This window comes from Brachycentrus maculatus, unplaced genomic scaffold, assembly GCF_059751285.1.
Source record: "Brachycentrus maculatus isolate JH-2025_06_01 unplaced genomic scaffold, ASM5975128v1 h1tg000216l, whole genome shotgun sequence".
In the NCBI taxonomy this organism is placed as follows: Eukaryota; Metazoa; Arthropoda; class Insecta; order Trichoptera; family Brachycentridae; genus Brachycentrus; species Brachycentrus maculatus.
In genome coordinates this window covers 907795-933577 of record NW_028280967.1, presented here as the reverse complement: position 1 = coordinate 933577, position 25783 = coordinate 907795, and the positions used below count along the sequence as shown (strand labels likewise).

General features: G+C 31.3%; 1 protein-coding gene across 1 annotated transcript in view; it reads right to left on the bottom strand.

Annotated features, from left to right (window-relative positions):
• Positions 1 to 7036: 7036 nt before the first annotated feature.
• Positions 7037 to 25783, bottom strand: part of LOC148306967 (uncharacterized) — a 59646-nt gene continuing 40899 nt past the window's right edge. Inside the window, exons 5-7 of the mRNA XM_088264115.1 lie at positions 21298 to 21489; positions 11961 to 13721; positions 7037 to 9729 (exon numbers count right to left, since the gene is read on the bottom strand). Of these exons, the coding sequence (XP_088120241.1) occupies positions 9568 to 9729; positions 11961 to 13721; positions 21298 to 21489 (2115 nt within the window). The 3' untranslated portion in view covers positions 7037 to 9567. The remainder of the gene's footprint in view (positions 9730 to 11960; positions 13722 to 21297; positions 21490 to 25783) is intronic.

Below are 25783 nucleotides of genomic sequence, written 5' to 3'. Positions count from 1 at the left end.
ATCTTGAGAAACTATTTACGGGGTGGATTTTAGGTCACATTCAAAAGATCATTCCAAGAAAAGATCATCCTAAGAAAAATGGATATTAATAATGATCATCTCGAAAAATTATGTGAAAATCACAGATACATCACTCACGCTTTTAACAACGTCATATATCAAAAATCGTAAATTTTCAGTTGTGCATGTTTTCAGAATGCCCAGAAAATGTACTATATCCCAGCAAACGCTGCATATTTTTAACTTAATATTTACCTGCTACAGGGTGGAAAGTGTGGTTTTTGCATTTTGAAGAAAACGTATTATTTAATTATTTTTTAAATATACAAAATATTTTTAAAATGGAGAAAAAAACCTTCAGGTTTTACCTAAAAAGATCTGTTGTACAGTAAAAAGTTCAATAAGTGGCTTCATATTTATTTTTAATACATTTTGTTATATTCTTAAACTATAAAAACGATCTGAAAAATCAAGTTTTTTTTTATATATGACGTTGTTGAAAGGAGTGAGCGACATCTCAATAAAAGTATTGATTTTTTTATTTCACTTATTTTAATATAAATTTTCTATCTAAGCTTTTTTTCCTTTGAGGTACTGATGCATAGATGAACCCATCCGGGCAAAAGTGCTAAATGCAAAAAAGTTATCAAAAATCAGTTTATTTTGTAAAACTGTATTTTCTTATCTAAATTCTGTAAACCTCCGCTTCAGGTACCAGTCCAGGGTAATATTGAATAAATATTTGAATGAAAAAATCACCTATATTTTTTTGATCCCCCCTGGGAATCGAACCCGGAACCTCCAGAACGGTAGCCGAGCGTGCTGACCATAACACTACGGAGGCGGACAATAATAGTCTTCTAGAAAATTTGGTGACGGATTTACAAACTTATATTTATTTAGATTGGCAGTGACAGGTAAGTATATTGAAAGCTTTTAAATGTTTATTCACAGTAAAATCGGGATACAATTTTATATTGTTTCACATTTTCAATAAATTTTGCAACTTAGTTTAAAAAAAATTGCTTTGCAAGAGCAGATCTGTCAGGAAGCCTAGATGCTTCTGTATCAGATCTGGGCATGCGGTGGGACAGCTTTCAATATATACGATAATAGTACCGAGCCAGCAAAGACTTGCCTTGTGTTTGAAGTCAGCTAGTGGCTCAATGTAAATCTGGCCTAGTATCATAAATTTATGCAATTTCTTCTTCTTCTAACCCTTATCTGCACCCAATGGTGCATAGGGCACTGTATCGTATTGCTGCAGTGTTACCTTGATAATTACTTACGTGAAGGCAAGGTGACTCCTGCGCTTTAGGAACCAGTCCAGAGTAATGTTAAATAAATATTGGAATGTAAAATCACTAATTTTTATTTTCACCCCCCTGGGAATTGAACCCGGTACCTCTAGCACGGTAACTAAACGCGCTGAGCATTACACCACAGAGGCAGAAAATGAATTGTGCAATTTAAGTATACTTGTGAAATCACAAAGTTATTGCTTCAAATATTAATTCAGTTAATATTTATATAATTTTTACTATCTTTGTCTGTTTCAACATTTAAAGTCACTGAAAAATGTCGCAGACACACTTTGGTTCACTCACACTCTTTATCTTCTATATTATGTATTGCTTATTCTAAAAAAAAAACTGTGTCAATGTGATACAGTGCCTTATGCACCATTGAAATTGGTTTAGAATGTAGAATAAATCAAAACTTTGCACAACCAGAGAGTGGCTATTTAATTTTTTTTTAATGAAGAGATCATTTAATTTTTAGAGAATTATTTATGCTATGTCCGCATTGTAATGGTCAGCACGCTCGGCTACCGTTCTGGAGGTCCCGGATTCGATTCCTAGGGGGGGTCTAATAAATATAAGTGATTTTTTCACTATAATATTTATTCAATATTACCCTCGACTGGTACCTGAAGCGGAGGGCTGATCACCATTCCTTCATGTGTAAACGATCAAGATAACACTGCGTTTTTATGAAGTGGTGCCCTATGCACCATTGGGGTGCGGATAAGGTTTATTTTAATTTTTTATTTATCCAAAAAAAATTATATAAGTACTCGTTTCCAAGCAAAACATAAATTAAAAATAAAATAAAATAAATATTAGAGCGAAAAATCGTTGATATTTACTATGGAGAAAATGACATTGAAGCAGTGTTATCTTTGTCGGTAATTGCACGAATGCAAGGTGATTAGTCCTGCTCATTTTGTAGCAATCCGGGGTAATATTTAATAAATATGTGAATGAAAAACACTTATATTTATTGAGACCCGCCTGGGAATCGAACCCTGGAACTTCGGCACAGTAGCCAAACGCGGTAACCACTTCACTAGGGGGGGGGGGCGATACAAACACATTTTGATTGATTTTCATTTGATTACATTTTTGCATTTGGTGTTATTTGAACGAATGGGGACTATATATATTGTATTTATATTTCTAAATTTACCAATTTCTAACTGTGATCTTCAAAAATCTCTTATCATTCCTCTTTCTAATAATTCTCTATTTTTTGTTACTATTTTTGATAGATTAGATATTACTAAAACTATTTTTAAACCGCTTGTTTTCTATATTGTATTTTATTCTATTGTAAATTGTACATTAGACAACTTTTGTAGGGAATTTCATGTGTTCGTAATTATACAAATAAAATAAAACATTTTGAACAATACTTTGTTTTATTCTTTACCACAAATACCATTCGTTGTTCGAGTCGGCGCAAATCAAAAGCGGACAAATCCATATCTGATGAAAAATTATTTTGGAATTTTATTGTTAACGGTGACCAAATTATTATAATTTTTTTTTGTTTAATTCGAAATAAACAATTTTTTTTTATTAATTTACTGTGATCGTAGGTATCAATTAGCGTTTAAGAATGGATGTGTCCAATTTTGATTTGTGTCAACTCACTTGATGTTTTTATATCGAAATATATTTGTTAACATATATCAATACAGTAAAACCCCGATATAACGGACCACTTGGGGGGAGGGGGTGTCCGTTAAAGCCAAAAGTCCATTAATAAAAAGTTTAAAAAAAAAAAAATGTTTTTTGTTTTTAAATATGAACACTATTTAGATATAAATACTAACCCTAATCCGCACCCAAGGGTGCATAGGGCACTGCATAATATTGATGCAGTGTTATCTTGATCGTTACTCACATGAAGGGTGATCAAGGCAGGTGACCAGGTGATCACTCCTGCGCAGGAGTCATCACCTTGCCTTCATGTAAGTAACGATCAATATAACACTGCATCAATATGATGCAGTACCCTATGCACCATCATATTAAGGGTGATATTCAATAAATATTAGTGTTTTATCACAAATATTTATTTTTAACCTCCCCCTTGACAATCGAACCCGGGACTTCCAGCACGGTAGCTAAACATGCTAACCGTTACACCACGGAGGCGGACATAAATAATTTTTTATTTATTTATTGTCTTCGGAGACTCGTCGTGAACCAACGTTGCTGTTTGATATCGATGCGCTTGCTTTCGGTAATCCTGCTTTGAAAAAGGAATCAAGTTATGTTTTCATATTTTATATATATATATATATATATATATATATATATATATATATATATATATATATATATATATATATATATATATATATATATTTATATATATATATATATATATATATATATATATATATATATATATATATATATATATATATAAATATATATATATATAATATATTTATTGATCAGATTTTTGTCTGTTATACGGAGTTTGTGAAATAGAGGCACATAATATCGAGTTTTTACTGTATATATATATATATATATATATATATATATATATATATATATATATATATATATATATATATATATATATATATATATATATATATATATATATATATATATATATATATATATATATATATATATATATATATATATATATATATATATATATATATATATATATATATATATATATATATATATATATATATATATATATATATATATATATATAATATATATATATATATATATATATATATATATATATATATATAATATATATATATATATATATATATATATATATATATATATATATATATATATATATATATATATATATATATATATATATATATATATATATATATATATATATATATATATAATATATATATATATATATATATATATATATATATATATATATATATATATATATATATATATATATATATATATATATATATATATATATATATATATATATATATATATATATATATATATATATATATATATATATATATATATATATATATATATATATATATATATATATATATATATATATATATATATATATATATATATATATATATATATATATATATATATATATATATATATATATATATATATATATATATATATATATATATATATATATATATATATATATATATATATATATATATATATATATATATATATATATATATATATATATATATATATATATATATATATATATATATATATATATATATATATATATATATATATATATATATATATATATATATATATATATATATATATATATATATATATATATATATATATATATATATATATATATATATATATATATATATATATATATATATATATATATATATATATATATATATATATATATATATATATATATATATATATATATATATATATATATATATATATATATATATATATATATATATATATATATATATATATATATATATATATATATATATATATATATATATATATATATATATATATATATATATATATATATTTATATATATATATATATATATATATATATATATATATATATATATATATATATATATATATATATATATATATGTAATAAAATACCTAGGTACCTACCTATACATTTTATTAAGTACTTACAAAAAGTACCTACATGAAACAGTTCTACCACCAGATGCCGCATGCGTCGCTCAGAAGAAAACAAAAGACTTCCGATAAGATTATTAACTGTCAGAATCAGATAGATAGATAGATAGATAGATATAAAAATTATTATAAAGATAAATTTAGAATAAACTTTAATTACAAAGCAACACATTGTTTATTTTATTATTATACACCCACTTTACATATTATTTACACTTAATTTTCAAAAGGAAAATATTACCACGTTATAAAACGACAATTTTGTTAATTGGAAATGGATTATGAAACATTAGATGTATTAAAACAATTACTACAATATGTTCGGAGTGAGAGAGAAAAATTAGAAGATGATCAAAGAAAACGATTAGAATATAATCAAAGAAGACGTGGAAATCTAAGAACTAGTGATAAAATTAAAGATAAAAGTCCATGTAAGATTTGTGAAAATTTAAATAAGGGAACTCGATATCACCCTGAAGCAACGTGCTGGTTTAAAACAAAGGAGGATGATAAGATTAATAATAAAAATGAAGATTTACAAATTACACAGAAACAGTGCTTGAAGAATGAAAATAAAAATAATGTGGAAAAAATTTCTACAAAATATAAAATAAAATATACTCCAGGAAAGAAGAATTTCGAAGCAGATTGTGTGAGCAGGAATCCAGTATTAGAATCGAAGGAAAATGCAAATGAACAATTAAAAGTTGTAAATTTGGTTAAATTAGAAGATATTTCAAAATATCAGAATAAAAATGAAGACATACAAATAACACAGAAACAGTGCTTGAAAAATGAAAATAAAAATAAAGTAGAAAAAACTTCTACGAAAGATAAAATAAAATATACTCCAGGAAAGAAGAATTTAGAAGTAGATTGTCTAAGCAGGAATCCAGTTTTAGAATCGAATAAAAATGCAGATGAACAATTAAAAGTTGTACATTTGGTTATATTAGAAGATACTTTAAGAGATCTGAATAAAAATGAAGGAATTCAAAAGAAAAAAACAAACGTATTGAGAAAAACTGTGTCTACTTTAAAAGGGTCAAGAAGAAAAAAAAATACAATAAAATCACATAATTACAATAAAACATTATTTGACAAAAATAGAATAGGCTGCGAATTCAACGTAGGAGACATGGTGTATGTGGAAAATGGAAACAAGCTAAACAGAAAAAAATTGGATGAACTAAAAATTGGACCTTATAAAATTATTGAAAAAATTTCTAACTCAATATACAGAATTGATACAGGTCACAAAAAAATAAAATCAAACCTTTATCATATCACTAAACTTATACCAGTCCCTTCACTACAAGAAGATGATCCGGAGGACGAGTGAAAATTTTACTATGAATTTTCATCCCCAAGGGGGGAGATGTAATAAAATACCTAGGTACCTACCTATACATTTTATTAAGTACTTACAAAAAGTACCTACATGAAACAGTTCTACCACCAGATGCCGCATGCGTCGCTCAGAAGAAAACAAAAGACTTCCGATAAGATTATTAACTGTCAGAATCAGATAGATAGATAGATAGATAGATATAAAAATTATTATAAAGATAAATTTAGAATAAACTTTAATTACAAAGCAACACATTGTTTATTTTATTATTATACACCCACTTTACATATTATTTACACTTAATTTTCAAAAGGAAAATATTACCACGTTATATATATATATATATATATATATATATATATATATATATATATATATATATATATATATATATATATATATATATATATATATATATATATATATATATATATATATATATATATATATATATATATATATATATATATATATATATATATATATATATATATATATATATATATATATATATATATATATATATATATATATATATATATATATATATATATATATATATATATATATATATATATATATATATATATATATATATATATATATATATATATATATATATATATATATATATATATATATATATATAAATATATATATATATATATATAATATATTTATTGATCAGATTTTTGTCTGTTATACGGAGTTTGTGAAATAGAGGCACGTTATATCGAGTTTTTACTGTATTTTAAATATTCATAAATAATGATATCAATATTGGACCATTTTTATAACATTTAATAAAATTTATCAATAAATAAATATGTATTTTACATTTTTTTCACTTAACTATAATAAATAAACAAACATTTCACTCTTAAAAATATTGGCAGAAAATATTTAAATATTTTAAAAGTTGTAGAAATTAACTATTTTTTATTTACTTAAAATAACCTAATTATAAAATAATCTAATAAATATACAAGTTGACAAAAGATGATGATCGAATGCAATCAAAATGCTATCACTAAGACAAATGTGCGGCAAAACGATGTGTGATAGATGTTCAAATTAAAATTATAAGGAAAGAATGTAATGCAGATAAGCAATATCCATCAAATTAAGAAAAGTGTATTGAGATGGTTCGGAGATGTGGAACAAGTGAGTGAGAAAAGAATGGTGAAATTAATGAGTAAATGTAGTTGAAAAAAGAAGCAGTGGAAGATCAAGGCAAAACTGGGCAAGATCAAGTATTTTAAATACTTGGGTGTGGACGGATAAGACTCAGAAATAATTAGCGGGTATGTATGAAGAGATGAACGAGAGGCGAATAATAATTGTAAAGACAAGAGTGGTGTGGCGTTCTATCCTCTCTATCTTCCTCCATGGCAAAGCGGCGTGATTTAACTTGACCTAAGGGTAGTAGCATTTGCGATAAAGTTAGTAAATGCCGTAAAAAATACAGTAAAACCCCCTACAATGTTTAGATAGGTACCCCTTTATCGGAGGGAATGTTATGAGGAGTTAATGTTTGTATTTTTTACGTTTTAACTAGAGGATATCACTAATTTAAAAATAAAATACAATTTGAAAACATTAACTCCTATATATTGTTCCCTCCGATAACGCGGTACCTATCTTAACGTTACAGGAAGGTTTACTGTACGAATAAAAATAGGACACAAAATACCAAAAATTTGTAGCGGAAGGAGTGGCATTGCGTTGTAAAGAAAATAACAGTTTGTCTTCTCCTGTTGAGTTACGTTTGGTTTTTCCACCACTAAGGAAGATGCGGAAAAGACACCACGTATACACCGCAGCAGACCATTCTACCTGATCCTCACAAAGCTCTTTAGATAGAATAAAAATCCTTTTGATGCATACAAGCCTTGTGCATCGTAAGCAAGGAAAATAATATCTACAATTCCTATATAAAAAAATAATTGAAAGACACAAAGGGGCAAACAGGTGTTTCACTTCAAATTGAATGTTTTACAAAGCAAAATGGATGCCTTACAAATCAAATAGGACATTTCCCTTACTCCTTTCAACAACGTAGTATATGTAAAAAAAAATTATCAATTTTCAGTTATGCACGTTTTCGGAATGCCCAGAGAATGTACTATATCCCAGCGAAAGCGGCATATTTTAAACTTAATATTTACCCGTTACAGGGCAGAAAGTGTTGTTTTTGCATTTTGAAGAAAAGGTTTTGATTAAATATTTGTTTTAAATATACTAAATATTTTTCAAATGGAGAAAAAACCTTCAGGTTTTACCTAAAAAGATCTGTTGCACAGTAAAAAGTTTAATAAGTGCCTTGATATTAATTTTTAATATGTTTTATTATATTTTTAAACTTTAAAAACAATCTCCTGAAAAACCTAGTTTTTTGATATATGATATCGATGAAAGGAGTGAGCGATTTAACAAACAAAATCAAATTGGACATTTTAAAAACCAAATTGAACATTTTACAAACCGAATTAGACAATTATACTAATTAAATCAGACGTTACACAAACCATTTGTAAGATTTGCAAGGTGTCAAATTTGGAATAAAAAACGTCCAATTTGGTTTATCAAACATCCATTTGTTTAGTTAAACGACCAATTTGACTAGTCAAACGTCCAATTTATTTAGAAGTGCGTTCAATTTGGTTAGTAAAATTTCTAATTTGGTTTGTAAAACATCCATTTGTTCATTTAAACGTCCAAATTGACTAGCCCAACGTCCTATTTGTTTGTAAAACATAAAATTTGATTATAAAGGCGTCTAATGTGGATTGCAAGGCGCCCAATTTGATTTAAGTCTATTTTTTTCTATAAGGCGTCCAATTTGGTGTGTAAAATGTCAAATTTGAAGTAAAAATCCTGTATGATACACCCAATGTTGGAGCCCCAGAGACCATGAATGAGATTGATTAACCAATAGCAGCTTGTGCACTACACGGAATTTTACCATCCGGCAGACCTGTGTAGAAAAATAAAAGCGACTACGACAGTTTAGCGTGATTGAATTTACGCGCAACGTGTTCACACACCGAATAAGAGCACCGATCCGAAGAAAGATAGACAAAAGCACAAGCCGATCCAAGCCAATCATCCGTTTTATTTGCTAACTGACGGTCCGGACGGTAAAATTCCGTGTAGTGCACAAACGCCTAATGGAGTAAGACAAGATGGGGTCGCCGAACACTCCGCGGCAGACTAGATATGTTTTCACAGACAGCTGTTTCCCCAACAGCCGCACCAGGGAATGTTCCCCTCCCTTCGCGACGTGGACATGCTGCGAGGCTTCCCGCTTCCCAGACTGAACCCCGAGTGTCCGGAGGAAGACAGACTGTTGGTTCTCTCGCGCTCCGAGTGCGATGTAGTCATCTCCTGGAACAGACAAAAATATACATATATATAAAAATATATATGTATTAAATGTTAAATCACACACTGATTTTTTTGAGTCTACTAAGTTGTATTTTATTGTTAAAAAACACATAAAAATCAATTTTGTGACAATTGTTTCGCCTAGTTATGGCATTTTCAAACATTCATTTTATACAAATGTCAAATCGTAATAATTTTATTTTAATGACCTGACGTGGAATGATTTTCCCGAACCGGTAGTCACAAATAAGTGTTTACAAAAATGGTATTACTCAAAGTAAACAATGGATGATAAGGAGAGTGTTTTAATACTTTGCCACAAAATTATCAATGCTTTTAATATACAAAATATAAAAATATAACACTTTTTTACCAACGTTTTTTACCACTTTAGTATTATTTCTTTACGACTAATTTTGGAAGCTACAGATGCTTCCAACAATTTAAACTGCATTTGTAGCTTCGGAAACTACAGATGCAGTTTATATTGAAACCCATTTATGGAAGCATGTGTAGCTTCCGAAACTAGTCGTTATATATTTAAGTTTCTTTTTTTATCTGCATCCAATGGTGTATAGGGCACAGCATCATACCAATGCAACATTATCTTGATCATTAATTACAGAAGAGGTGATCAGTCCTAGGCTTCAGGTACCAGTCCAGGGTGATATTTAATAAATATTCGAGTGGTAAATTATTGATAATTATTTTAGCCTACCTGAGATAATGATCACTTTGAAGCGGACCAACTCCAGTTATGTTTTTATTGATTAATTCGCTAGTCACTTTGTCATAATATCTATTCACTTTTAATTTTTGATTTTACTTAATAAATACCACTATTTCTTAAAATTTATTGTTACATATCGCTCACTCCTTTCAACAACGTCATATATCAGAAAACTTGATATTTCAGGAGATCGTTTTTAAAGTTTAAGAATATAATAAAATGTATTAAAAATGAATATCAAGTCACTTATCGAAATTTTTACCGTGCAACAGATCTTTTAAAAAAAAGGTAAAACCTGAATGTTTTTTCTCCATTTGAAAAATATTTTGTATATTTAAAAAAATAATTAAACAATACCTTCAAAATGCAAGTACAACACTTTCTGCCCTGTAGCGGGTAAATATTAAGTTAAAAATATGCCGCTTTTGTTGGGTTTAAACTAAATTTTTTGAGCATTCCGAAAACATGTACAACTGAAAATTGTAAATTTTTGATATATGACGTTGTTGAGTGAGCAATATGTTTCGATGCAAACAGTGTTTGAAAATGATGAGACACATGTTACAATAGAATTTAAGAAATAGTGGTACAGCAGGGCCTCTATAATCTGAACCCCCGCTTATCCGAACACCTCTGTAATCCGAATGCCCTCTCATCCCTCCCGCACTTCTTAAAAATGGAGGAATGCACCAGAGAAGATACTTTTACGTAAATGGCAAGATGAGGTTTTATACTTGTCATTAAATAAATCTCAACCAATGAATACATTTACAATTTCACAAAACATATTTCTTATATTTGGTAAAAAATACCCTACAGATTCTCTGTACAGTAATCCGAACGCTCCACTAGATCAAATAGAGGGTAAATTTTCGGGGTTCGGATTTTAAAAAAATTACTAAAAAATAAATTAAATGAATGTGGTTAAGTTACTGTTGTTTCTTTATGATTAGAATTAAGAAGAGCTTAGAAGTCATGAAGAGGTGCCTACTTAAAATAAATATTAAGGTATTATTACACTCTAAAACTTTAAATAGTATATTAAAAAAATGTATAATGAAAGAACAAATTTGATGATGAACAGAGAAAAAGTTGTTTTCATATTTACTCGCTCAGGAAATAAAAGTTTGAAGCAAATTAAAAATGATTTTAGTTACGTGCAAATATGTAAACAGTTTTAGGATAGTTAGTTTATTGATTTGGCATTAACTTTGTGGAATGATAAACCAGTATTAAGTTTATTAAGTTCAAGAACCACTGATGTTCTCATCAACTGTAGTTCTCAAAACTAATCATGTTTACATGGAAATGGAATTTTTAGTATGTACATATTTTTGTATGTGTTCATTTTGTTTTGAAGTTTGGGTATATTTTAATGCGCTGATTTCTTAGTACGGGAAATTCCAAACCAAAGTGTAGTTTTGAAGAATAGTTCAAACTCCAAATAGATCAGGGAAGAGTAAATTTAGTTTTCGAGACGGCGGCCAATGTACCAATTTACCTGATAGCTATCTTGCTTGAAATATTGCTTGGACGGGTGAAAACCCTTCTTCAAAACCAAATCGTTACTTGGATCGGAACCCCTTTTGTGAAGCAAGCACCCGTGATGCGGGAAGCCGTCGTGGCTCTGCAGCTTGACCCCCCTGCAGTGGGTGTAGCCGTGGTGGCCGTGCGAGTGAGAGTGGTGCGGAAGGTGGCCGTCCGGACAGTGCTTGGGTTTACCATGCTTCTTGCAAAACACAGGAGGATGCTCTTTGAATTTCACCGTGTCAGGAGTGTCGGGTGATGACGATGCCTCTAAAAGTTTCTCGGACTCACTGCTCTTTACGTCCGCTTCCAAAGTATCACCTTTAACCACCGGCTCCGGTTTCATTTCTTCCGCTGTTTCTTCCCGGATGCTGTTCCTGTTTTTGCCCGCTTTTCTCTTGAAGTGGATGGAAAACCTTTTTTTCTTTCGTACTAAGGGGCTTTTTGGAATGGTGCTTGTGTTTTTGTTGGAGTTTCCTTTTTCCGACGACTCGCTGGCGCTGTCCGACTTCATGCTAGATTTGTGAACTGTTCCATTTGTTTTCGGCGCAACTTCTACCACAGGGTCTTTTTCTTCTCTAGTTACCTCGTCAAATTTATCTTTGACTTCATCGGCACTATCGTCCGCATCTTCTATTTTCGGTTCCGGCGGAGGAACATACCTTATTTCATTTTCTAGATTTCTTATATTGAGTCTTTTTAATTTCTTGGGTAACTTTTTTACGGTAGCATAAATCGGTTCATCTTCCATCTCCACAGGAGCGGAATGAGACCGACTGAATACGGGAAACTTATTTCTACCTTTGGATGGATTCTTCTTCCTCTCGATCATCATGACTGTGCTATTGACTTCGGTGGTGGTGTGAGTAGTTTGCGTAAGATCTGGACTTCTCAAAGTGTCCTGGTCTTTTGCGTTTTCGTTATCTAGATACTGATTATTTTGTCCTAGAGTATTACCGAGGGGCTTAGGATAGTCGTAGTTAAGTTCTATATTCTTTTCGGTTCTAAAAAAATGACCGCCATCGCCGGTGGAGTCTACGATCACCACATCGGGCGCTTGAGCTATTTCAGTTACGTTAACACTACACTTACAACCGCACCCACACTGATTCCCACTTGTATTGCTAACACTATTCTGAACCGTGGTCAGTTGTTGAATCACTTTCCTTGTCTTGCACACAAATATCGAGTCTTTAACGAATTCGCCGGCACTCGAAACCGATTCCAAATCGCCGAGTAAATCTTCTATATTACCGCCATTTGGAAAGCTGCAATTATCGTGAGTGAGTCCGGCTATTTGGTAAGGTACTGGGTACTGAAATGCGTTGATGTTATTAAAATTTTCTTCGGGTATATCTTGGCTTTGGTTTGTTTCGATTGATTTAAGACTAACGGTCGATTCTCCCGTGAATTCTACGTTTGGCACGATCTGGAATGCTTCTTCGTCGCACGGCGCGTGGTCTGGCGGGGGCGGGATCATGAAACCTATCGGTTGGTCCAGTTTGAAGCCTTGGAAGGACTCGAAGGCGTTGTTGTTCATGAGTATGTCTAGCCCTGCCTTGGGGAAGACCATCGAGGGTGCGAGGGAGACGGTCGGCGTGTCGGGCAGATGGGCAGACATGGGAACGGTGACCACGGCCGTGAAGAACTCGCGGACTGGTGTGGAGGCAGCGGGAAGAGAGTTGATGGGCTTGTTCTCCGGGGGAGTCGCCTGACATCGGCATGGTAGAAAGCCCTGAAAAAAAAAGAAATAATCTTAACACATTGCCACATAAATTTTCAGCATTCCGGTCTAAAAAGCCAATTTAATTTAATCATATTATATTATTAATAACTTTAACTATAGTACATAATTATATTTTCTTTTCGTATATTAATAAATATTCTGTTCATGAAAACCAGCATAATTAATATTTTTAATTTAAAAGTAAACTTTTTCTTCTAATAATATATATTTTATTATATTCTGATTATTATCAATATATAAATATATATAAATATATATATATATATATATATATATATATATATATATATATATATATATATATATATATATATATATATATAAATATATACATATATATATATATATATATATATACATATATTTATTAATTTTTTTTTTATTCATGAAAATATGTTGCTTATAGTATTGACTATGATATAAAGTTATAAAAAAAAGTTTAAAAAATGAAAAAATCTTCTTCTAACTTCAAACCCCCTATCCACACCCTAATGGTGCATAGGGCACTGCATCATATACGCAGTGTTATGTTGATCGTTAACTCATGAAGGAAAGGTGATCAGCCCTCCGCTTCAACTACCAGTCCAGGGTAATGTTGAATAAATATTAAAGTGAAAAAAATCACTCATATTTATTTGCTATAAGTCTTTCAAAAATTCATTGGTAAATAAAGTGTTAAAGTCATACCAGGACTTTAACCTCCTCCCTTAGTTTTACCCTCTACCTCCTTCCCTAAACTCCCTTTTTCCTTTGCCCTCCTTATTATCATCTTTTGTAATTTATGCTTTTTTTAAATAAAGTACTTGAAAGATAGTATTTGAACATTAAAAGAAAAAACATAAATTAAAATGTCAATTTGTAATTAATGTTTTTTTTTAATGTTTAAGTACTATCTACCCTCTGATTGCAAACAGCTATATATGGTATCAAACGTTTTGATCAATATCACAAGTCTGTTTTTGGTTGGTTGGAAGATAATGCGTTTTAGCAATAAGCCCGCCAATGTACTTATTTCTTTTCTGTACACGAAGTTTAAATAAATACTGGAAGAGGTAAGGTTATAATTGATCACTTCATGCTTAGGTTTAGCAAATGTAGTGCTCCAACACTGTTTTCATAAAAATAATTGACAATTCATGATTTAAAAGAAATATATCGTAGTCGTACAGGAGAAAATGACCAACCAACCAAACATAAAATGTTCAGGAGGGCCATTTAAGTCACTTTTGCTTGGCAAGAAAATAAACATCAATGCAGTTAGACATTTTTAACAAGTCAGTATATTATACTTTTTGTCCGCCTCCGTAGTGTAATGGTCAGCACGCTCGGCTACAGTTCTGGAGGTCCCGGGTTCGATTGCCAAGGGGGGTAAAATAAATATAAGTGATTTTTTCACTGTAATATTTATTCAATATTACCATGGACTGGTACCTGAAGCGGAGGGCTGATCACCTTTCCTTCATGTGTAAAAACGATCATGATAACACTGCGTTTATATGACACAGTGCCCTATGCACCATTTGGGTGCGGAAAAGTGTTTTATTATTTTTATATATATTATACTTCCAAGTTTAAAATCGATTTGGAATTTTTTCAGGGCAATATTAAGCTAGTAAGATATCAAATAGTCAATGATCACGTTTTTGTCAAACAATGCTTTACAAGGCAGAGAGAATCGAACGCCACACCACTCTGTCTTTGCAAACATTCTTTGCCTCTTCTACATTCATGCATCTCCTCATACATAGCCGACGATTATTACGACTCCTGACCCGGCCGCTTTCAACTTTTATAAATATTATGGAAAAAAAAATACAATGCAATATCTTAATGAAAAGTGTTAAGAAGGGTGAATTATTGAATTTATAATCATATAATTTTTTTCAAACCCTTATCCGCACCTAAATGGTGTATAGGGCACTGCATCATATAAACGCAGTGTTATATTGATCGTAAACACATGAAGGAAAGGTGATCAGCCCTCCGCTTCAGGTACCAGTCCAGGGTAATATTGAATAAATATTAGAGTGAAAAAATCACTTTTATTTATTTGACCCCCCTTGGGAATCGAACCTGGGACCTCCAGAACAGTAGCCGAGCGTGCTGACCATTACACTCCAGAGACGAACAAACATATAATTAATAAGTTTAAAAAATTAATAAATTTCTTCATATCCCTATTCACAGCATACATTCGTGAAGTACATCTGGTTTGGCACGTAGCCAACCCATGGCAGAGTTGTGGACTTGGATGTCTTGCGATAATATATAAGCCGGAGATGTTTATCAAGTTTCATTCAGTTAGGAGAGACGGCAGTTAACGGTTTCTGTTTAAAATACACCTTATAAACTGGAACGCCCCAAATTATTTTTAACGTTGTTTTGTGGAAAGGTGTTGCAAAAATAGAATGCACTTATATCTGATTCACGCAAGTTTATTACAAGTACTCAAGTGAATTATTTATACATGCATATTTGTTTATTGCTGTAGTAATACATGTGTGAATTAATGCATATCATATATCGCTCACTCCTTTCAAGAATGTCATTAATCAAAAAACTTGATTTTTCAGGAGAGCGTTTTTAAAGTTTAAAAATATAACACAATGCATTAAAAATAAATATCAAGCCACATATTGAACCTTTTACTGTGCAACAGATCTTTTTAGGTAAAACCTGAAGGTTTTTTCTCCTTTTGAAAAATATTTAGTATGTTAAAAAAAATAATTAAACAACACCTTTTCTTCAAAATGCAAAAAACAACACTTTCTGATAAATATTAAGTTAAAAATATTCCGCTTTTGCTGGGATAGAGTACATTTTCTGGGTCTTCCGAAAACATGCACAATTGAAAATAGTTGATTTTTGATTTATGACGTTCTTGAAAGGAGTGAGCGATATGTGTAGCCTACTTTCAAAATCCGCCAGATCCAATTTTATAAGATTTAAAAATAAATACTCTATCGGAATGCCAATTGTGGGTTTCATTGGATAGAATATTGAAATACTTGAAAACCCTGCTAAAAAATACTTGAAAACAGCATTGTTTTTCAAATTCCGCATTATTCATGGAACTTGCCTTCTGACCCATATCGACCAATCAGAGAGAGGGGATAGGTCAAAAATCAAAATGACGTCATCATAGATTTTTTTTTTTTTTTTTTTTAAGTACTGAAAAGTTTTCTTAAATAAATGTTATAATTCTCTATTTCATAATATTTTATCTAAAGGTAGACAAATTTTATCTAAAGATAGATAAAAGTACAAATAAATGTTACCCGGTGAATTTTGCATTTTTTGGAAAATCGACTTACATGGATCTGGCGGATCTTGAAAGTAGGCGACACATATATAAATATAAATTTTATATGATACAGTGCCCTATGTACCCAATGGTGCATAGGGCACTGCATCATATAAACGTAATGTTATATTGATCATTAACACATGAAGGAAAGGTGATCAGCCCTCCGCTTCAGGTACCAGTCCAGGGTAATATAAAATATATATTAATGATAAAACATTCGTATTTATTTTGACCTTCTTGAGAATCAAACCTGGAACCTCCTGGCGCAGTATCCAAATGCTTTAATTTTTTGTTTTCAATTCCATCATGTAATAAATGATTATATCACATCAATAGAATGCAGTGCCTTATGTACCATAGGGTGCGGATAAGGCTCAATAGTTTATATTTACATGCATGTTTTCGCCTCCGTAGTGTAGTGGTAAGCGCCTATGGCTACCATGATGGCGGTCCTGAGTTCGATTCCCAGGGGGGTCAAACCAAATTTAAGGGATTTTTCCTCTCATATTTATTTGATATCACCCTTGACTGGTACCTGATGCGCAGGATTGATCACCTTGCCTTCGTGCTATTTACGATCAAGATAACACTGTTTCAGTACTATGCAGTGCCCTATGCACCATTAGGTGAGGATGAAGGTTGGAAGAAGAAAATTTAAGTAAATGTAATATGTGTTCATTAACTCGGGATTACTACTTCTTCTTTTTTCTTTGACGTCTCTCCGCAATAGAATGGTGCATAGGGCACCACATTTGGTAAATACGGAGTTAACTTGATTGTTTAATGTATAAAAGCAAGGTCTGAGAGAGGAGTAGAAGATGACGCAAGTAAACGACATTACTCTTGTATGGGAAAGGAAATGGTACTGCGTTGGAAGATGAAAAAAAACAGCAATGGCTTGAGCGCTCGAGGCTGCATACCCGTATTTAGCTTGTGTCATTTGGACACTACTAATGTTGAGGATACTTACACCAACCTTGGTGTTCACTAATGTGTTAAAATTTTAACCGCTTAACCAAAAGTCAATACAAAAAAAAAACAGATAATGTAGATCCCTACCTCCTGTTGATTGTTTGAAATCATAATTATCCTGAGTAAAAAAAAGTTTCTTCACTCTAATATTTATTCAATATTACCCTGGACTGGTACCTGAAGCGGAAGGCTGATCACCTTTCCTTCGTGTGTTAACGATCAAGATAACACTGTGTTTATAATGCAGTGCCCTATGCACCATTGGGGTGCGGAAAAGGGTTTGAATGAATGAATGAAAAAAAAAGTAGATGTAGTAAAAATCATACAAACGCATCCCAATTCGTTCTGTTGAATGATATTTTCAACGACAATAAGTAAAAAAATCTATGAATTCCCTGCATTATCTATGTTTCCGTTTGCCCAACAAACGTCAGCTTGACAGTTATATTATGTTATTTGTTACTGGAAATCGAACCGGAAGCTTCCGGCAAGGCAGCCCAACGCGCTAACCATTGCACTACGGAGGCGGACTTAAAACGGTGAAAATACCAGAAAATAAATCGACCACCGGGTAAAGTCTAAAATTAAAACAACACACATACAAGACAATGAAACTGACAATCATTTCACATAAACTATGTACAAACTGACACTGAAATACAGTACTAAACGCGACAAAACCCGCTCGAAACACGCGGATTTGCGTTGAAAACCGCGCGGGATAGTCGTCGAAACACGTGGCTTTTAACCGGAGAATAGTGTGATCAAATTAATTACTTTTTTTTCGTTTTTTCTTGTTGACATCTGGAGTGATTTCGGGAAGGCGCTGTTCCCCCGTAAAAGTCTTCCATCCTACTGAAGTTGGCCGTATTCTTTTTTCGCAATTCGCGCGTAAACATTGGCGGCCTGCCAACTTTATAATACAGAATTTTCTGTTAAATGTCACATTATTTTGGCAGCGCGCGGCCCGTGGATCGAACGGCGTTATCGGGTCATTTAACACTGCAATTGACGATAGAGGTCCCTAGATATCCTACTACTAATACTACCATCACGCCGTCTCTCCGTAGGGATAGGCAGAAAGTATGGGAACGCCACACGATTCTGTCCTGACACATCGCTCACTCTTTTCAACAACGTTAAATCGCTCACTTCTTTCAAGAACGACATAAAAAAAACTTGATTTTTCAGGAAAATGTTTAAAGTTTAAAAATATGATACAATGTGTTAAAAATAAATATCAAGCCACTTATTAAACTTTTAACTGTGAAACAGATCTTTTTAGGTAAAACCTGAAGGTTTTTTCTCCATATGAAATTATAAAGTATATTTTAAAAAAAAAGAAACAATACCTTTAGTTCAAAATGCAAAAACAACACTTTCTGCCCTGTAGCGGGTAAATATTAAGTTAAAAATATGCCTCTTTTGCTGGGATATATATAGTACATTTTCTGGGCATTCTGAAAACACGCTCAACTGAAAATTGTCGATTATTTATTTATGACGTTCTTGAAAGGAGTGAGCGATATATCAAAAATCGTCAATTTTCAGTTGTGCACGTTTTCGGAATGCCCAGAAAATGTACTATATCCCAGCAAAAGCGGCATATTTTTAACGGCATATCTACCCGCTACAGGGCAGAAAGTGTTATTTTTGCATTTTGAAGAAGAGGTATTGTTTAATCATTTTCTTAAATATACTTAATATTTTTCAAATGGAGAAAAAACATTCAGTATTTACCTTAAAAGATCTGTTGCACAGCAAAAAGTTTAATAAGTGGCTTGTTATTTATTTTTAATACATTTCATTATATTTTTAATCTTTAAAAACGATCTCCTGGAAAATCAAGTTTTTTTTATTTATGACGTTGTTGAAAGGAGTAAGCGACATACACTCCTCGCCTCCTTCTCATCCGTACATCTAGTCACACATGCCCTCCGATTACGCAGACTTTTGATACCACCAGATTTTAGGTTCTGATTGATCTGATCGTGCAAAGTCTTTTTTGGTCGTCCTCGTTCTGTTTTCCCGCTCACATTCGTCACATATATTTTCTTAGTCATTTTCTCCTTATCCGTTCGCTCCACATGTCCATAAAGAACTCTTCCTAATCTTTTAAATTATTTCTTGTTCAGTCTTAATAAACCTTTCTTATATAATTTGACAAAATAACAAACTATATTATTGTAATGAATATTTAAATGATATTTGAACATATTTTTTGTAGTAAAAAGCTTGACATGAAGTGAGTTTCGGAATCTTTCTTGTTAAAAAAAAAAACTTGGTTACAAGTTTGATTAATATATCTAGAAGCTTCAAATTTTTGAGTAGTGTGATTGTCAATCATGGGTAGAATTGGTGAATGTTACACGTGTGCAAAGTGGTCACTTAACCAAGCCTGTGACGGTCGTAAGGCTTGCAAATACCCGGACTTTCATATTCTTCTTCATCTATGTTGAGATGTCAAAAAGTAATATGTTTTCATATAAACAAAAGGATACAAAGATATTAGAAAGGAATGTAAGGCTGAACTAGGGATAGTTGAAAATATCAAGAAGAGTTCTTTAAGGTGGTGTGGACATGTGGAGCGAATGGATAACGAGAGAATGACTAACAAAGTATATGTGGCGAATATGAGCTAATAATACGGCCAAAAAAGACGAAAAGGAAGAAAAAGGCACGACCAGATCAATCAGAACCTAAAATCTGGTGGTGTCAAAAGTCTGCGTAATCGGAGGGCATGTATGACTAGATGTATATTATTGGATTACTACTACCATCACGCTGTTTTTCCGAAGGAGTTGGCAGAGAGAATGGAACGCCACACTCTTCTGTCCTGACATACACTCCTCGCTTCCTTCATATATATATATATATATATATATATATATATATATATATATATATATATATATATATATATATATATATATATATATATATATATATATATATATATATATATATATATATATATATATATATATATATATATATATATATATATATATATATATATATATATATATATATATATATATATATATATATATATATATCATCATCTCATGTTGAGACACTTATCATATTGATAAATAATTTTTAAAATGTAGGTTCGATTGGAAAACTGCTATTGGATGTTGTAATCACAGCAATTACACAAATTAATAAAACATTTTAATTTCATCTGATTATTTTTTTATCCTTCTCCCATCATTCCTGCACAGTCTAACATAAAAAGATGCTTTGTGAGTTTTTTATTTAAAGAAATATCTATCTACTTACAATATAGGAGTCGGGGGGCACCAGCGGCGAGCAGGGCTCCTCAGGCACGGAGCTGAGGTGCCCCCCGGCGTCTCCGTCGCCCGCCCCCAGCGCGCAGTCGTGCGAATTTGGCTCACACAGCGCCAGCGCGTTCGCGCCGTTCTGGAAACAGCACTCGCTCGAACACTCGCTGCAGCAGCTCCCCGTGGAAGTCTGTGGAAAGGAAGTACAGATGAAGAATGGGAATTCCGATACTTCTAAGTGACGTCTATATGGATTTTCAGTCATTGATTGGGCAGACACATTGTAATAATATCTATCAATTTTTAATTTAAATTTTACCCTGTAAAAACCACTATTTCTTAAAATCTATTGTGACACATCGCTTACTCCTTTCAAGAACGTCAAAAATAAAAATAAAAACTTGATTTTACAGGAGAACGTTTTTACAGTTTAAAAATATAATACGATGTATTAAAAATCAAGCCATTTATTGAACTTTTTACTGTGCAACAGATTTTTTTAGATAAAACCTGAAGGTTTTTTCTCCATTTGAAAAATATTTTGTATATTTAAAAAAATTATTAAACGATACCTTTTCTTCAAAATGCAAAAACAACACTTTCTGCCCTGTAGCGGGTAAATATTAAGTTAAAAGTATGCCTCTTTTGCTGGGATATAGTACATTTTCTGGGCATTCCGAAATCACGCACAACTGAAAATTGACGATTTTTGATTTATGACGTTCTTGAAAGGAGTGAGTGACATGTTTCGATGCATTCCTCATCATTTTAAACACCATTTGCGGTATTATTTTTTTACATCTCAACATAAATAAAGAAGAATTTGGAAGTCTGAGCATTTACGGGGCTTATGACCGTCACAGGCTGGTTTGAGTGATCATTTTACACACGTGTAACATTCACTAATTTTATCCATGGTCGCTAGGATGGAATTTTGAAAATACCGGATGGCCAGCCATATAGATTTGTATGTGTACAAACCATCTAAATTTAACAACTAAATTTGTAACAAAATAAGTAAAGTAAACAATAAATTTAGCTTCCATCTAAAAAAAATCGGTTACAAGCCGTCATCATTTTTCCGCCAATTTCCAATCGAATATTCATTCGAATGGTCATCTAATTACCGAACGTTTAACCGCCTAGAAAAATGCTATACATATAATATATTAAGAGTCGTCACAGCGCACAGACTGAATAATGTTTACGAAAACTAAAGAAAATGTTTGATTTTATTATTAGACTGCCCATCAAGCGATAAAAGTTTAGCGGTTTTAGAGCTTACGATGAAAAAGCTTCGATTTATTTCCGACAGATGACTTCCGGAAGAAAATTAAATTAACCTTTACAATATTGTAGCGTACCACTAGTTAAATGGGTCGTTTTGACCGCTATTAAGGCCTTCTAAGGGATAATTGATAGCCCGCAACTTAATTTTCTTAAAACGCAGGTAACATTTAACGTAATTAATTTTTTTGCTTTAAACACCGTTTTTGTAATGAACAAAAATCAGCTTTTCTTCGAAATAAATACTTATATGGTTTTGAAAATTTAAATACTTTTTGAGACAACATTTTGAGTGTGTCCAAATACTTGTTCACAAAATCTGGATTATCTCCAATTACAGGAGTTATTTTCATATTATTTTTTGACATCTCATCAAAGATGAAGAAGAATATGGAAGTCTGGGCATTTACGGGGCTTACGACCGTCATAGGCTGGTTTAAGTGATCACTTTACACACGTGTAACATTCACCAATTCTACCCATTATTGACAACCACACTACTCAAATTCTTGGAAGTTCTATATATATGAACCAATTTAGAAACCTTGTTCATGAATCACTAAAACTTCACTAGAGACATCTATTGGTGAGATGTAAAGAAGCTTTTTATTAAGCAGAAACTCTTATATTAGTATGTGAGATCCGAATCCCGGATTATAATCACACACATGAGAAACGCCAGAAAATACCATTTTCATTTTTATTATTAAGCTTATAATTTGACCAGATAATTTATTTACAACATTTTGAGTGTGTCCAAATACTTGTTCACAAAATCTGGATTATCTCCAATTACAGGAGTTATTTTCATATTATTTTTTGACATCTCATCAAAGATGAAGAAGAATATGGAAGTCTGGGCATTTACAGCCTATGACGGTCGTAAGCCCCGTAAATGCCCAGACTTCCATATTCTTCTTCATCTTTGATGAGATGTCAAAAATAATTCTTTAAAAGAAATGGTAAAAAGAATAGTGTTTTTTTTTATGTATAAATTTTAAATCAAACACAGAATTTTTTAATCTACTAAGATGTATTTTATTAACAAAAACACATAAAAAATTAATACTGTGACAATTGTTTCGCCTAGTTAGTTCGTATTTTAAAAACGCCAAATCAATAAATAAGAATAGTGCTTTATTGTACTCGTAATACGAAAAAAAATAGGCCCTATGGATTAAAAAATATTCATGTTGAAAAATAAGGGAGAGTTTAATTTACATATTAATATAATTTTATAAATGTTTTATTCGTAAGAAAATAGTTCATAGTAAAAAAAACACATGATTATAATAATTTAAAACATAATACTTTGTTATGTGTGCCTTTTGTTTTAAATATAAAAATAAAACTTGAGAAATACCATTTTCGTGTTTATTATGTAGTTTTGAGAACTACAGGTATTTTCATCAAGAGACGAAAATGCAAAGTTAATGCCAGAGCTATAAATGATATGCTAGAGCTTTAAATCACAAAAAAAGCTTTTAATAGACAAGTAAAATTAAAAAACGTTAGTAAATTGCAATTAGTCAAAATACACATTTTAATTCAGGGCCCGAAATAGAAATCAATAAAAATTTGGTCTTCAATATTTTAATTTTATATTATTTTGTGTATATACATATATCACTCACTCGTTTCAACAACGTCAGATATATAAAATTAAAAAATACTTGATTTTTCAGGAGATCGTTTTTGAAGTTTGAGAGTATAATAAAATGTATTAAAAATAAATATCAAGCCACTTATTGAACTTTTTACTGTATCACAGATCTTTTTATTTAAAACCGGAAGGGTTTTCCACCATTTGAAAAATATTTAGTTTATAAAAAAAAATAATTAAATACCTTTTCTTCAAAATGCATAAACCACACTTTCTGCCCTGTAGCGAGTAAATATTAAGTTAAAAATATGCCGGTTTTGCTGGGATATAGTAAATTTTCTGGGCATTCCAAAAACATGCAAAACTGAAGATTGAAGATTTTTGGTATATGACGTTGTTGAAAGGAGTGAGCGATATGTGGAGGTCCTCACCAAAAAGTTACATTTCCAATGTTGCCCAAAAAATCCTTTAAATTCAAATCTGTTAAGTTAACTGTATTTTATCGCAGTCTTAATTAAAGTTCCGACAAAACGTGACCAATCCTGTGTTAAACCAATATGAAATTATTAAATCGCACCAAAATGTAAATTTAACAAGCCAGAATTCGTGATTATTTAAAATCATTTATAATGGAAATGTAACGTTTTGGTGAGGACTTCCACATATTATACCAGAGCTGTATTTGTGCTAATCACGTGCAAATCATATGAGAATCTCATGAGAATCTCGTCAGAACCGGAGCTTATTTCAAAAATCCATTCCGAACCCTGAATTCCAAATATTATCAAGTAGGAAAATCAAATTGTAAAAACTTACCACGTTTGTTTTGCAGGGTGAGATGGCCGGTCGCAGTATTGGTCCGTGGGAACTCCTTACTTTAGTTGACTAGCATTCATCACAGTAGTGGATAAGCACCCTTTCGGAAAAATTAACACGCGATTTTTGCTACAAGACATAATCGGCTGTCCAAACTTAAAACACAGTAAAGGACATTTTTTTGTAGTTTTTTTTTACATTTTTGGACCAAGTAGAATCTATTTAGTCCTAAAATGCAAAAAAAAACGTACTCAAGAAAAAATGTCACTTACTGTGTTTTGAGTTTGGACAGCCGTAATGATGTTGAGTAAAAAATATGGTATTTGCTTTTATTATTCATCGTTGCTTTATGTGTTTTAACAAGGGGTTTTTCAAGACTCTTGTATCTTCCACATTCATCAGAGGAAACAGCTGCGCAGTACCCATCCATTGAAGATGATCCCTTTTCATTAATTGATGCGACACTTTGTAGTAATATCTGTCCATTTTTAATTTCTTCTTCTGTCGTGTCATGTCAGGTTCCTCCTGATATCAACTATCACGTGAGAATAATTGCCCTTGTCTTGAGCAGCTGTAAACAGCGTCTCGACGGTCCTGATCCCTGCCCTATCTCGTATGTTCTGGAGCCAGGAGATCTGTCTTCTGCCTACACTTCGTCGAACCTCTAATTTGCCTTTTATGATTAAGTGCAATAGCTCGTTCTTCTCTCTTCTTAGCACATACCCCATATAAGACACCCCATGGACCTTGATATCAGTCAGCAACTGTCTCCCTGCCT